We start from the raw sequence: 12,537 nt of genomic DNA, 5'->3' as shown, positions 1-12,537 counted from the left end.
ACATAGGTATACACTACGAAGTATCACGAAGCGTTTGTCATTTTAATAATAGAAAACAGTGAGTTCAATACAAATAATATTTCACGTATCCTTTCTCAGATATTGTAAATGGGTTAAGGTATTTTGCGAAGAACATTTAAATTTATTTATGGCTTACATCGATAATTTCGAAATAGTTTCTATGGAACAATTTAAAAGGGGAGTCCGAAAAATTAATCAATGGACGATGGGTATTCCACAAATGTGAGGGTATAAAGATAATATTGTATTGGTGAAAATAAGCTAGTGTGTTTAAGAGGTACAGGGGTAACGTGGGGTGGTGTGCGTGAGCAGAGAGGTCGAACTGTGGCCAACATCTATTATTCATCGTTGAAGACACGGGAACGAAATTTGTGTAAGTGCGTTGTGATCCACCCAATCTCACAATCTTTATTTCATTCCCAATAAATGGATTAGGTTGTTCGCAAACCTTGTTACGTGCTTACGTCTATCTCGATCATGCATGTCAACAGGTCAACCGTGATTGCTTACATGTTGTAGTTTGTCTATAATGGGCATATATTTCACTGAAAGTTCGTTGTTTACCTACAACGATTTATAAACTGAATTGTTGCTACATAGCAGAGCACTACGTAATGTATTGACTAGCTAAGTTTCGATAGCAGGCAACATTTTGAAAGCTCATCATCACACACATGAATAAAACCGTTAGATTCAAAGTTGTGCATAACACCGACATTGGATACGGCGGCGTTTGTTTGCGGTGTTGGCAGGCGCGTGCGTACGCATGCAGCGTGCTGCGGCTGTGTGTGATAGATGGCAGCCGATATATCAGCGCTCCCCCACGCCCCTCGCCTCATCTAACGAATATTAATCAACTTTATACCCAGCCGTATATCGCACACAACGGACCTCTTAATTTTCTTCAAGTACGAAAGCATCCATTACGTTATTATTTTTCTTCCTCAAGACGTGTGTAATTTTTTCTCTCCTCTTTACGCCAGGCGAAAACAATTCTTTTGAAGTAACAACCTTCTGATTTTATTTACGGCAGTTTGTCGGCCTCGCTCGTGATAAAACTTGTGCTTACCATGCCTATCGAACTTCATAATTTATATGAGGGCAGTTAAGCAGTTAAAAGCCTGGAAACCTTTCCTCAAAGTCGCCTTAAAAATTGCGGAAATTCCGCGGGGACTCACCTGTGACCCTCTTTGGTGCCATCGTTTTATCGGTACCCTGAGACATAAATTACAAGTAAAAGTAATCGTTGAAACTTTCGTGTAGCAAGCCGGAGGGCCAGAAGCTTGGAATTTGTGCAGAATTACCTGCCACTGGTTTTAAGACTTGTAATTTATCAGTGAAGGCCGGGCGCCTCGATCGGCCTTAGGCCGGCGACCACCCACCCGGAAAATGGCCCGTATCGTTATTCCAAGGATCTGCCGGAAAATATTAGTTTCGACGTTACCCATTACTACTTGTTACGAAAGCAATAAGCATTTAGATGCCTACTTAGCACATTACAAATCCGTAAATAAGAGAAAAAACCTCGTGGAATAAAGACATTAGTTAAAGTACAGTTTGTGGTTTCTGCGTGCGGTATCTGGGAAAAAGGCGGGTTTTGATTGACGCTGGTAATCGGCTTAATGTAACCTCGAGGCAAGTTTTGCGCGGCGCACAAACGACTGGTTACATTCGGAGGTCGACGCAAAGCGACGCAATCTCTCACACGTCACGACGAAGGAGCTTTTCATATAATTCATTTCCCTATTCATATTTGTCTTAGAAGCTGACTGGAGCACGTACTAAAAAAACCCTAAAAAGAGGTTACAGAGTAAATTGATACTGTTTTGCTCTCGGGATAATTGAAAATATTTTACCAAAATAGGTACTCCTTTTATACTTATGTATTCTGTTCACATACAACTTCAGAATTTTTTCGGAGAGTTGAATAATTATTCAAAGAATAAAAGGTACCTAGCTCGTGAAATTGTTTGATTGGAAAAGAAAAAAGGTACGCCGTGAGTGTCGCGTGCCACGATCATTGACCTCTAGATATCCTCTCCCCAAATTCCGCATATCCAATAGGAAAACTTGTCTGCCTTATGGTTTATGCTCGTCGTTCAAGTTTACGTGACTGGAAATAGTAAAATCGGATGATGATGTTGATAATGTAGGTCGTAATGGGCCATTGCCAATAAAACCTTATAGGTAAGCGATGGATTAAAAGGAACTGGGTCAGGGCAAGGCCCATGCCTTATAAAAATAACGCGCTTTTGAAGGTGCTCCCGTCTACTAAACGTCGGAAGTGCCAATCGCGTTATCTATCCGCGCTGCCTACCTGTGCGCAAACAATACGCAAACTAAACTCGCTTAGTAACCGAATACGTTTAGTTAGTACACTACGCTCACCTTGAAACAAGTCCCAACAAAGTTGCCATCTAGATTAGCAGTTCCACGTAAATATGTAAGAACATCAGAGACATAAAAGTTTATAGTTACAAAGATGATAAAAGTATATTTACAGGTAAAATAGTATCGGCCAAATGGAACGCCCAATCACACTAAGTTTCTTTTAGCTAGTACTTTAGACTAAAAGGAAAGTTACATGCACTCAATAGGAGACCGCTTAAAAAGTTTCCTTCGAAAACGTCAATGGAAAAAGCAGGTCCGCAACTTGGCAATATCGCCCACTTGTCCCGGCCAAATGAATAATTATTGAAATTTAAATTCTTATTTTGAGTCTCATTACGAAGTTTGAAAAGGGTCATGCTTTTTGTATAATTAAAGAGCTTTCCATTTCGTGACGCTAAACTTGAGATCTGTTCGGAAATTAATTGAAATATTTGGAATCGATTTACCTATTGACTCGTAGCAATAGTGCTACGAGAGATTTGGGTTGCTACGTAGTAGTGAAAAGATATTTCGTAGAATGTAGGCTTCTGTGGTAGTAAATACGGGTAGAGGCGGCGCGGGGTGTCGCTGGTCGGTCGTGTTTCGTGCGCGGGTCATTTGCGCCCATCGTTACCAGCAGCAGGCGTCCCCGCACGCACACGATCTCTTCATTTTCACACGGAATTTTACACTCATAGTAAACGTTAAAACTCATTTTTGCGCTCCATTTTTTCTGCTTCTACAATATACGGCATTACACCGTTTATTGCCACGGCGAACAGATATTAAACATTAAATATTTACAATGGATTTTCCATTCCTTCTATTGTTACTTACTAGTTTTGATCCTCAGACAGATACGACCCTAAGTCAATATCGCAAGTTCCGGCCGCAAACTTAGCGACCGCAGTGGCCGGTTGAAAGTTTCATGTGGCTGATAATTTACATAATAGAAGACTAGGTCTATCCACTATCGGGGTCATCCAAACTTCTGGGGATTAGAGCTTTCACGGGCAAGGCTTATCGGATTTTGAACGAATTTCGGGTAGCTTGCGATAGCGACGTCATTATCGATATCCGATTTATATGCAGATTGCGAGTGAAGTGTCTGTGGCGTGGCCGTGGCGTGGCGTGGGTGCGGCCGTGACGTCACACGCGCCGCCGCACTACACATAAATAATCCCAGTCGCCGACCGCAGTCTTCAACTTTGTCTTATTTGAAGATTATACAATTAATCCGTTCCCTTTACATTGCCGTCGGAACTGAGATCCTTGTACAACTTTTGCGCACTCGACCCGACGAAGACAGAACCTCCATTGTGAGGATTTAACAATTTCACCCGCCTCGTTGCATTTCACAGAGTAATAATAAAACATCACAATGGATGTCAACTCTATTCAAGATGAGTATCCAAGACGGAGAGCGTCAGTAGCATAATTCAACAAATCAGATATTATGATGAAAGTATTATTTTCTTTAGGAAAGGCTGTTTCGGATCCGTATAACAATATTATTATATCTTTATTCAATACGTAAAGACGGTAATAGGGTAAATTTTGTTGTTGTATTTGTACCGCAGAAGCCAACAATGTAATATCAGAAATATAACTCGTATGCCACTTAAAATCACAGTAGATAAAAATGTATGAGGGGATATTTTCTCATAATACACATTTTTATACGTGTATTGAAAGTTTTTAGTTGGCGCACATTACGTTGGCAAGCGCTGCTACAGATTGCGTTCATCCCCACTCTGACGAGTCTCGTAAACAATAAGTAATTTCGAAAATGGAGGCGAACGTATGAAAGCGTGGCTTTTCCCATAGGTAATGACTGGCAACAATCTACATAAGACTAACGAGTGAAACTTCAGTAGCGTCATTATGCTGGTACGATCGCTTGCGCGCCGTCGAACGCTCGCTCGATCGCCATTTTTCATTCGGTCGTATAATCTAGACCGTATTTATACTATCCGATACCGACCGACACAGTAAATCAATTAAGCGAACCTGCACAAGTTTCGTTTGCAATTAAGCTGTTTATATTAGGTATTAGCTACAGTTTATCAACGTAACGGTATGTGCACGTGAATAATTAAAGTAAAACACCATTTGCAACAGTTTCAATCACGGACCAAGAATATTTACGGTATCTGTCGGGCAGCACGCTCACTTCTATTCGATCCTCGTGGTTATGCCAATTAGACCTCTATTTGTATTTCGTTCAATAGTTCAATAATACATTTTTGCTTGTATGTACTGAGTAATGATAGGCTATTAGATTAAAACCACTTTGGCGCCTATCACGATGGATGACTCGAAACCGTTTCAAAATTTGAGTGGCCATTTATTACGCGTCTGTCGTTTAGAAAATGGTTAACGTCAAATTCATGCTGTTGTTGTTCAACAATTCATGTTTCCGTAAATTTCCACCGAAGTTAGCAAAAAAACGCAACTGGAAAGCCAACACATCATTCATCTTTCAACCGAGCTGTCTATTATGAGTTGCAGTTTTTAAAAAGTTGGTAATTAACACCGGCCCCGCAGTCCAGGCCAGGTCCCAACTTTTGAAGTGTTCACAAAGTTTGGAAAATACCCCAATAATTAAAAGCTTGGGCTTGGATCATGACTTTTTGTTCAGTTTTCATGATTGGACAAGTCGCGTAATTAAAGAATAACTAGTGATACTAGTGACTTTTCACAATTAAAATATGTTTTAACAAGGAAATATCCTGAACATTATTTTGTATATATTTTTACTTATTTCGATAATAAAGAAAGCTAATGTTATTATGGCGTAAAGAAGTCCCTTTTACAGAACTCAATGTGCCTTTGATGTTGTAGACATCGATTCGCTCAAGTCTATACATATAGCTATAACAATAGATTTGTCTTTTGAAGTGTTTCAACGGTTTTGGGTACGCAGATTTCCAATCATCTATTGCAGACCTACAATTATAAACGAGGAAAAACCTCGAAAATGTATTTCTCTTCGATTTTCTACAAATAAATTTAACAATATAATGTACTTAATAACAAAATTGAATGAATGTCCCATAGGAGAAAATTACGTATCAATATAATATTGTATCGTAACCTTGTAAACTTAAATTCAATAAAAATAAGTGTAGTGGTTACTTTTCTTGAATATTTCCTGTTTGTCTCACATTCAAGCAGGTTAATAAGTAATGAAGTAGATTCGGTCGACTTTTGTTTGTTAAAGTGATTATTCAAATACGAAAAACGATTTCGGGTTTTCCTAAACTTCTCTCATATTTTATTCACCGATTTTTTTACGGATCGTGGAATACGTAATTTTTTTCCCTAAGTTTGACGTTCGGAGTTTTTATGAGCTAGATTGTAGTTTAGCAAATTGAAAGTAAGAGAGAAACCATAAGATGGAAATTGTTGAGAGCGGCGCTGTGAGAGTTGTCGTTGAAAAAGCGGTTTTATTTCTCAGTGTGGACGGATGAATTTCACTTGAGGAGACGGCTATCACGCGGACATTATTTATATTGAATGGGCTATCTGTACATAACAAAAATATAGTAAGTAAGTACCGCCAGTAACCTTCCTTGGCACGTAATAAAAATAAATAGAGTAGATTTGGTCTGTCAGTGCGACATTTGTTTTTTTACTGTACTGATGTTATTTCATAGCCAGAATATGTGTCATTAAAAACAAATAAGCATTCTGATTACGCTAGTTTATCACTGGTTGAATGCACAAATCATTAAAATTATTTCTGCTGCCTTTTCAACCATATCTACTTTTAGAATAGAAATATTAATTAATCCATGCTACTAACTGGTATCATAGCAAAAAGTTGTTTCCTTAGCACAAAATCAGTATTTGTTTCAAGTTCTTCCGAAAGACTTCTAATATTTAATTACCGTTGTCCGATAAAGTATACTTAAGGGGTATGTTAATAAGGAAACGGCGAGTTCTCAGAGAAAACTTTCCTAAGAAAACTAATCCCATCCCGAGATTATTTCCAGCGGTTCCCAATCAATTCGCCTATAAAAGCACAAGGATAAAACGTCGGTATCCTCAGGGAGTTTCCTCCGCTGAGAATCATTACGAAAATACGACAAAATTGTAGACTGTCTGTAGTCGGGAAGGGGTGTTATTTATGGAGGGCAGAGGCCGGAGTGTATCTGAGTGGCTCTATTAGCTCAACTAATATTTTCTTCTTCAAGTTAATTGTTATGTCGCCTTTAAGAGCAGGTGGCTTGTCCCATTAGGCGGCCGCGGGCAACTTAATGCCGGGACACGAAACTTGAGCGCCACTGAGGGAAACTCGCTACCCGCGGAAATATTTAAACAAATTAAAACTTTTTCTTTATGCTATTTCCCGAAGAGTATTCTTATTGTGATTCGCTTTATTGAGTTTGCGGCCAGTTTTTTTTTCGCGCGAATAAATTATTATGAGTGTCCGGTAAATGAGGTCCCGCGGTGAAATTTTCCCTAAATAAATATTTACGTTGTTCCACGTGGCGAGTACCTAATCTGTTTTTGGCGTTTCATATTTCTTGGAAAACAAGTCTGGAACAGGAACTGTAAGTTATCAAACATTCAAGTTTAAGCCGAAACTACAAACCTAAGAATAAGTTGAAGCTCAAGCCCAACAATAAATACGTGTCAAAGTTTGGCAATATAACCGAGCTCCTTGCAAGGCCGCCTCAGACGATCTTCTAAACCGAGAGCATTGTTAGCTACACTCCCTTGATTGACGTGAGGTTGACCAACGCTGGACCATCTCCACAGTCCGGTCGAGTAACAAGATGCATAGTTCCCGAATTTCTTGTAACAACTGACAGTTTGAATTTCAAATATTAGTTGGAGAATGAGTAATGGTATTTGTTCAGGATCTAATTTGCATAGCATCTAAAAACAGATACCTTGCTTATCCTTTTGGCATGGTTGGAATATTTGTGCGTATCCTGCTTTTAAAAAGTAAAGCTATTAAATAGCGTGAAGTGTTAATTATATTTCTAATGAAAATATTCAATCAAATGCTACTAGATTAACTTACCTACATAAATAATAATAAATCATAAATATCACCAATAAAATTATTGTTTTTCACAAATAACTTCCGCGATAGGTAAACAAAAAAAACTTCCGCCATATTGGAAGCCTCGGGGTAAACGTCCGCTCGTATAAACACGGCGTGTTTAGAAATACGTCACGGTGACGTCACGAGACATGCTGACAAACAAACAAATCAGTCGCGATGCACGCCGACAAACAGCGATTGTTCAGATATTAGTTCATAGCGTAATGTTGGCTGCGCGATCGCGATATCGCATGCGTTTGATGGATCGCAATACTAAATGTAAGCTAGTTCGCCTGGGTAATTACGATAGCGCTCGTCATTGTAGAAATCATTTTTGGCTAATAGTTTGATAGTTAAAGTAATTATGATTGCACTACTGTCAAATCCGCTTAAAACTTACACTCACCACTTCTACATTGATGTTTATAATCATATCAGAGCAATATAAGGTACAAAGTTTCGCATAAAATATTACCATTAGGTATCAACAAAAGGCCAAAGTTTTAGCTACAAAAATAGGTACTGTGAAAAAACTAAAGTCAAGACTAATTAATTCCAAACTTACTCAAATAGGTCTCAGTCGAATAATAATTAAATTACTGAGATATTTTGAAATAATTGAAAGTTTAGAGTGATGCAATTAATTTTGAATTGTGTTTATTTCGAAATTCTTAAATCGCGATACTTCATGTAGATTGAAGGTTGATAAAAGCAATTACCTTAAAAATTAAATTAGTGTCGATAGACCTAGATTTGAGTATTTAAAATCCTTTCCAAATTAATTTAGTCATAACCTTGTATTTTTATGTTTAATTTTACGAGCTATTTTCCAATATTAAAAACTAAGCGGCAAATTGTCAATTAACTAAAATAATTGACACCGATTCTTAAAATCCAGTTTTACTTGCTACTTATTAAATTATTTACCCTCTAATATCAACGAAAATCTGCACAAAAAAGTAAAAAATAGAGGTGTACACATAGCAAATTACTGCGACAGGTACCCTCAGGGACCTCCTCACGTCACTCCCTTAAATGAAATCCTTAATAATAGACGCAGCTTAACACAAACGTACAGACATTAAAGAAAATTGTCCCTTTTGTCACAACTGTTACATTGATGCCATTAAAGTTAAGGCACATAGTTTTCAAGATATTATCGAAGTAAATTATGTTGTTTGTACCTTGTCAGTTCATGACAATGTTCATTAAATGAAACTCTACAAATTACTTTTCTTTTTAACTAATACAAAATATTTCATTTATTTTTTGAGATTTCCTATCAGCTTTACTGCATTAGAAGGCCTTGGTTACCCACAAGTGTACTAAACCGTGGAATGTTCCCTGACCAAAAAGGGACTCGACTAAACCCGATACTCCATCCAAGCATTCAGTAAATCCTGTATTTTATTCCTGCCATGTACGCTCAACTATAAAAATTCCGGCCGTCTACGAACATTGTCTCCAATTTCGCTCACTTACCCTAGCTTGTGAAAAATATTCGGCCAAGAGTGGAATTAGCAAAGTTGGTGGTACCCGCGTGGGCCATACAGCGGCCGAATATTAAAAGGCGAATTAGAGTGGTCACGCCTCCATATACGTTCATAAATGTCCTTATTTGGCCTCAAGTTGTTAGACCACTTGTTACGTGACGGCCGCTTGCAGTAAAATTGGCCTTTTATGGACTTACCTCATTTTGTCAAATGGTTAGGTTCATAACAGTTTTGTAGTCCTTATACGTCATGAGTCTTTTCTTCTTTCAGCTGTGTCGCAACGGATAAATTGTGAAAAAGAATTAAAACATGAATCGGCTGAAATGAAATCGATCAGTAATCAGATACAAACATTAAACTCAAAAGACACCTCCGAGGTTCACATTGATCACGGCCAAAGTTCGGTTTCACCGTAACGTCGCCCAAGGGAACGACCCCGAACGGCATTACCCGTCCTTGTCCCACGCACTTCATCACAAATGCGAAAGAAGGTAATGACGCGATGTAGGCCTCACAAATTGACCGTAACAATACCGCATTAGGTCACAATCTATGTCGTAGGAATACAGCATAATCTATTTTTTCCAACAAATCTCTATTTATTCGGTCAAACCACGACCGATCGTGTTATGACGAAATGTGTTACGATTGGTCTATTTTGCCGTCTCTTGACTGAAGTAATAAATTCCGTCATTTATGTAAGTTAATAGATATTTATTGCTTTACTATTTCGGAATATTGTCAGGCTTTTTTGCCTAATTCGTTTTTCATTTGTGGTTTTCATTTCTAGGCAGAAATAATTTTAGTTCAAATATGAGCAAGAAATTGTGTTTCTTCAACATCGCTTCGCTGTAAAATCAATGTAAAGGAAATTAATGACCGAAGTAGGTTATTCTAAATATATTTCAGTACCAGGAAAGCATAATGCGGCAGCTGCTTGTTTTCCCATGCAAGTTGTAAGAGTCAACTGTAGAAAATGAGTATGTTAAACGTACCGACAGGCGGTGGTACACGCACCGCGCTAGGTGATACTTATGTGCTATTTCCATCGCTCAAACTGCATATTTTTCTATAAATAACTGAAGCAGAATGAAAATACTTTTGTTCTAGGTAGTCAATCTTATTGACTACATTTAGGTAGAGGTTTAGCACGGCTCTATTCATGTCACTATCGCAGCGATACAGGAACAATTCCACTTCGATAAAATGTTCGAATGCTGTAACAATGCGCTCTTTGTTTCTTCTTATGAAATAGTTTTGCACTTTTGATTCCGATCTGCTACCGATACAGTTCGAAAGCTTTGGAAAATACTCTTGGATATTGGTGAAAAGAAGTTTTTCATTATGTAGTTCGAATTAACACTTACCTTTGTTTACAAAGGCTCTAAATTGTTCAGTAAATCCTATCCAAGCCTTCAGTCCTTCTTGAGAGCGCCAACCTTAGTAAGATGTAGACGTACCCGACCACTTTTAACACGTGAACAAATAGGATCACTTCTAACGAAAATGATAAAGTTTGAGAAAAAAATAAACGAGATCCTTTACCTTCTCTTCAGACGCTATTAATGTCAAAGATAAATCAGCGTCCGTGTATGTCCGAAAATTAGGTGTTATTTTTTTATTCACCACAAAAGAGGGTTGCTCAGGCCGCTTGGCCAACAAAAGCGTGGCAATTCCCGCTCAAACAAATCACCACTAAACAAACGTTTCTACAGGTAGGAATAATTCAGCGAAAGGTCACCTGTTACGGGTATTCGACATCGATCATCGGGAGTGCGTCGTGTCGACCTACCCGCGTAATGTCGCCCTGGGGACCGGCCGACGCCGCCGAGACAAAACCCACGGGCCCTCCCTGTCAAACCGAACTTGCCTGCTTTTGTATACACGCACATTTTTCAACGTGGGTCATTTCATACGCCCGTTGTGTACCCTTGGCTGTACCGCCAAACATGACATATCTGATACCTATCTGAAAAGTTAATAAGGAAGGAATTTATAATTAAGTCGTACATACAATTACGTATGTGGAGGCGTCACGCGTCGACGTCAACATGAATATTTACGATGCAATTTCGTTCCATTTCAGATTTATCACTGTTTTGTTGGCGGACGGGGAATTTTAAAAATGCTCCTTCGTGGCCAAATTTAGGTGCGAGCGAGTCGCGTTAGGCGAGCGGTGACAGCGCATCTCCGCTAGCGTGTATTGTTCGTGTCCTAACCGCCGACTTTCCATTTATTTCTCTATGAATACGTTATTACCTGCTCGCCCCCGCTTATCAAAGTTTATTTGCAGCGTGTGGTTTACTCTGTACCGGTGCTTATTCGTTATTACAACGGCGGAGTGTTTTATTGCCGGGGCGGGGCTCAAATCGCGCACGACGCCCTTGTTTTTCGCTATTTTTCCTCACGATTTTTTCAGAATTTGAAGTTAATATTATGTCTTTTTGTTGCAGATCGAGGACGCCATGCTAATGTTCGACAAACAAACCAATAGGCACAGAGGTAAGTTTCTCATTATTTTAGCGAGCGGATAATACAACGGCGAGCGAGGACCCTAATAAATCAGATCCCCAATACTGCCCAAGTACCTAATACTATCTACAATTATTAATGTCTCGTACATTAATAAAACTATGCCAATAATGGCTTTGTATAGGTAACCTTCTGAGAAGCTAAGTGATTAGGAACAGAGATACAAAACCAATAGGAAGGCCCGAAAACTAACCCTACTGGTATTTTATGATTATAGGATAACTGTTTTGAAATATACGCGTTACTGAACAAAATAACAAAACTTCAGTCATTCATAGTACAATAAAAACTGAACGGAACTGAAAATCGTAATATTATATTATTAGTTCCCTCGCCGTAAGTTACACGAAGCAAGCCACGCACGAGCGCCGTGTCACCTTATTTTTCTTGACAAAAACAACGGAACTTCCAAAGGCTTGCATGTCACACACGGAAACATATCATTTTTGTTTGTCTCGCCTCATTTCTCTGGCCGTCTTCGCCACAAAGTCGTCACTGGTTAACTAGCAACGGATAAATATAGGCTTCGACCCTCAATGGAAGCTGGCCAGTGTAAACAGGCATGTCGCAGTGTAAAGAGCCCTCTTTCTGGTGGTAAGGAGCCAGGCTAGCAGGAAAGGGAGAGAGGTCAGGTTACGCTGGCGGCGCCGCGGCTGACGCGAAGCGGAGCGAAACGGAGGTGGCATCGTCACTAAACATGCGCACCGTTTTCGGTATTGTGCTCCCTCCCCATGTTACGACTATTCCCGGCTAATAAATAACAAATCGACGCCCGGATAAAATATACGGCTTCCTCGGCAGGAGATTTTATATTATTGTGAGGGTAAAACCGAAGTTACGCTCGAAATCTGCCTATTTCAATTTCGATGGTTGCGCTTTCAGTTTTTTCATAAATTTTCCACATCGTCATAAACAAGCCAATCAATTTTGTCCCAAAACACTAAAGTCCGGGGAGCACGTAATCAGTTTCTTTCATTATCCCCACAACGCGTAAGATTTTAATTAAAATCCACGAAAATCGTATCAAGGCGAGCCATCTTTTGTTGCCAACGAAGGTTCCCT

At 39.1% G+C, this 12,537-nt stretch overlaps 1 protein-coding gene across 10 annotated transcripts in view; it reads left to right on the top strand.

The window, feature by feature from the left end:
• The window catches only part of Rbp6 (RNA-binding protein 6), a 439,678-nt gene that overhangs the window by 317,974 nt on the left and 109,167 nt on the right, over positions 1–12,537 (top strand). For all 10 annotated transcript variants that reach the window (XM_064036408.1, XM_064036405.1, XM_049839598.2 and 7 more), the window contains one exon: positions 11,397–11,445. In XM_064036408.1, the coding sequence (XP_063892478.1) occupies positions 11,397–11,445 (49 nt within the window). The remainder of the gene's footprint in view (positions 1–11,396; positions 11,446–12,537) is intronic.

The sequence above is a fragment of the Helicoverpa armigera genome, chromosome 9 (genome assembly GCF_030705265.1).
Source record: "Helicoverpa armigera isolate CAAS_96S chromosome 9, ASM3070526v1, whole genome shotgun sequence".
NCBI lineage: Eukaryota > Metazoa > Arthropoda > Insecta > Lepidoptera > Noctuidae > Helicoverpa > Helicoverpa armigera.
The sequence above is the reverse complement of the archived record's forward strand: the minus strand, read 5'-3'. Positions and strand labels throughout refer to the sequence as shown.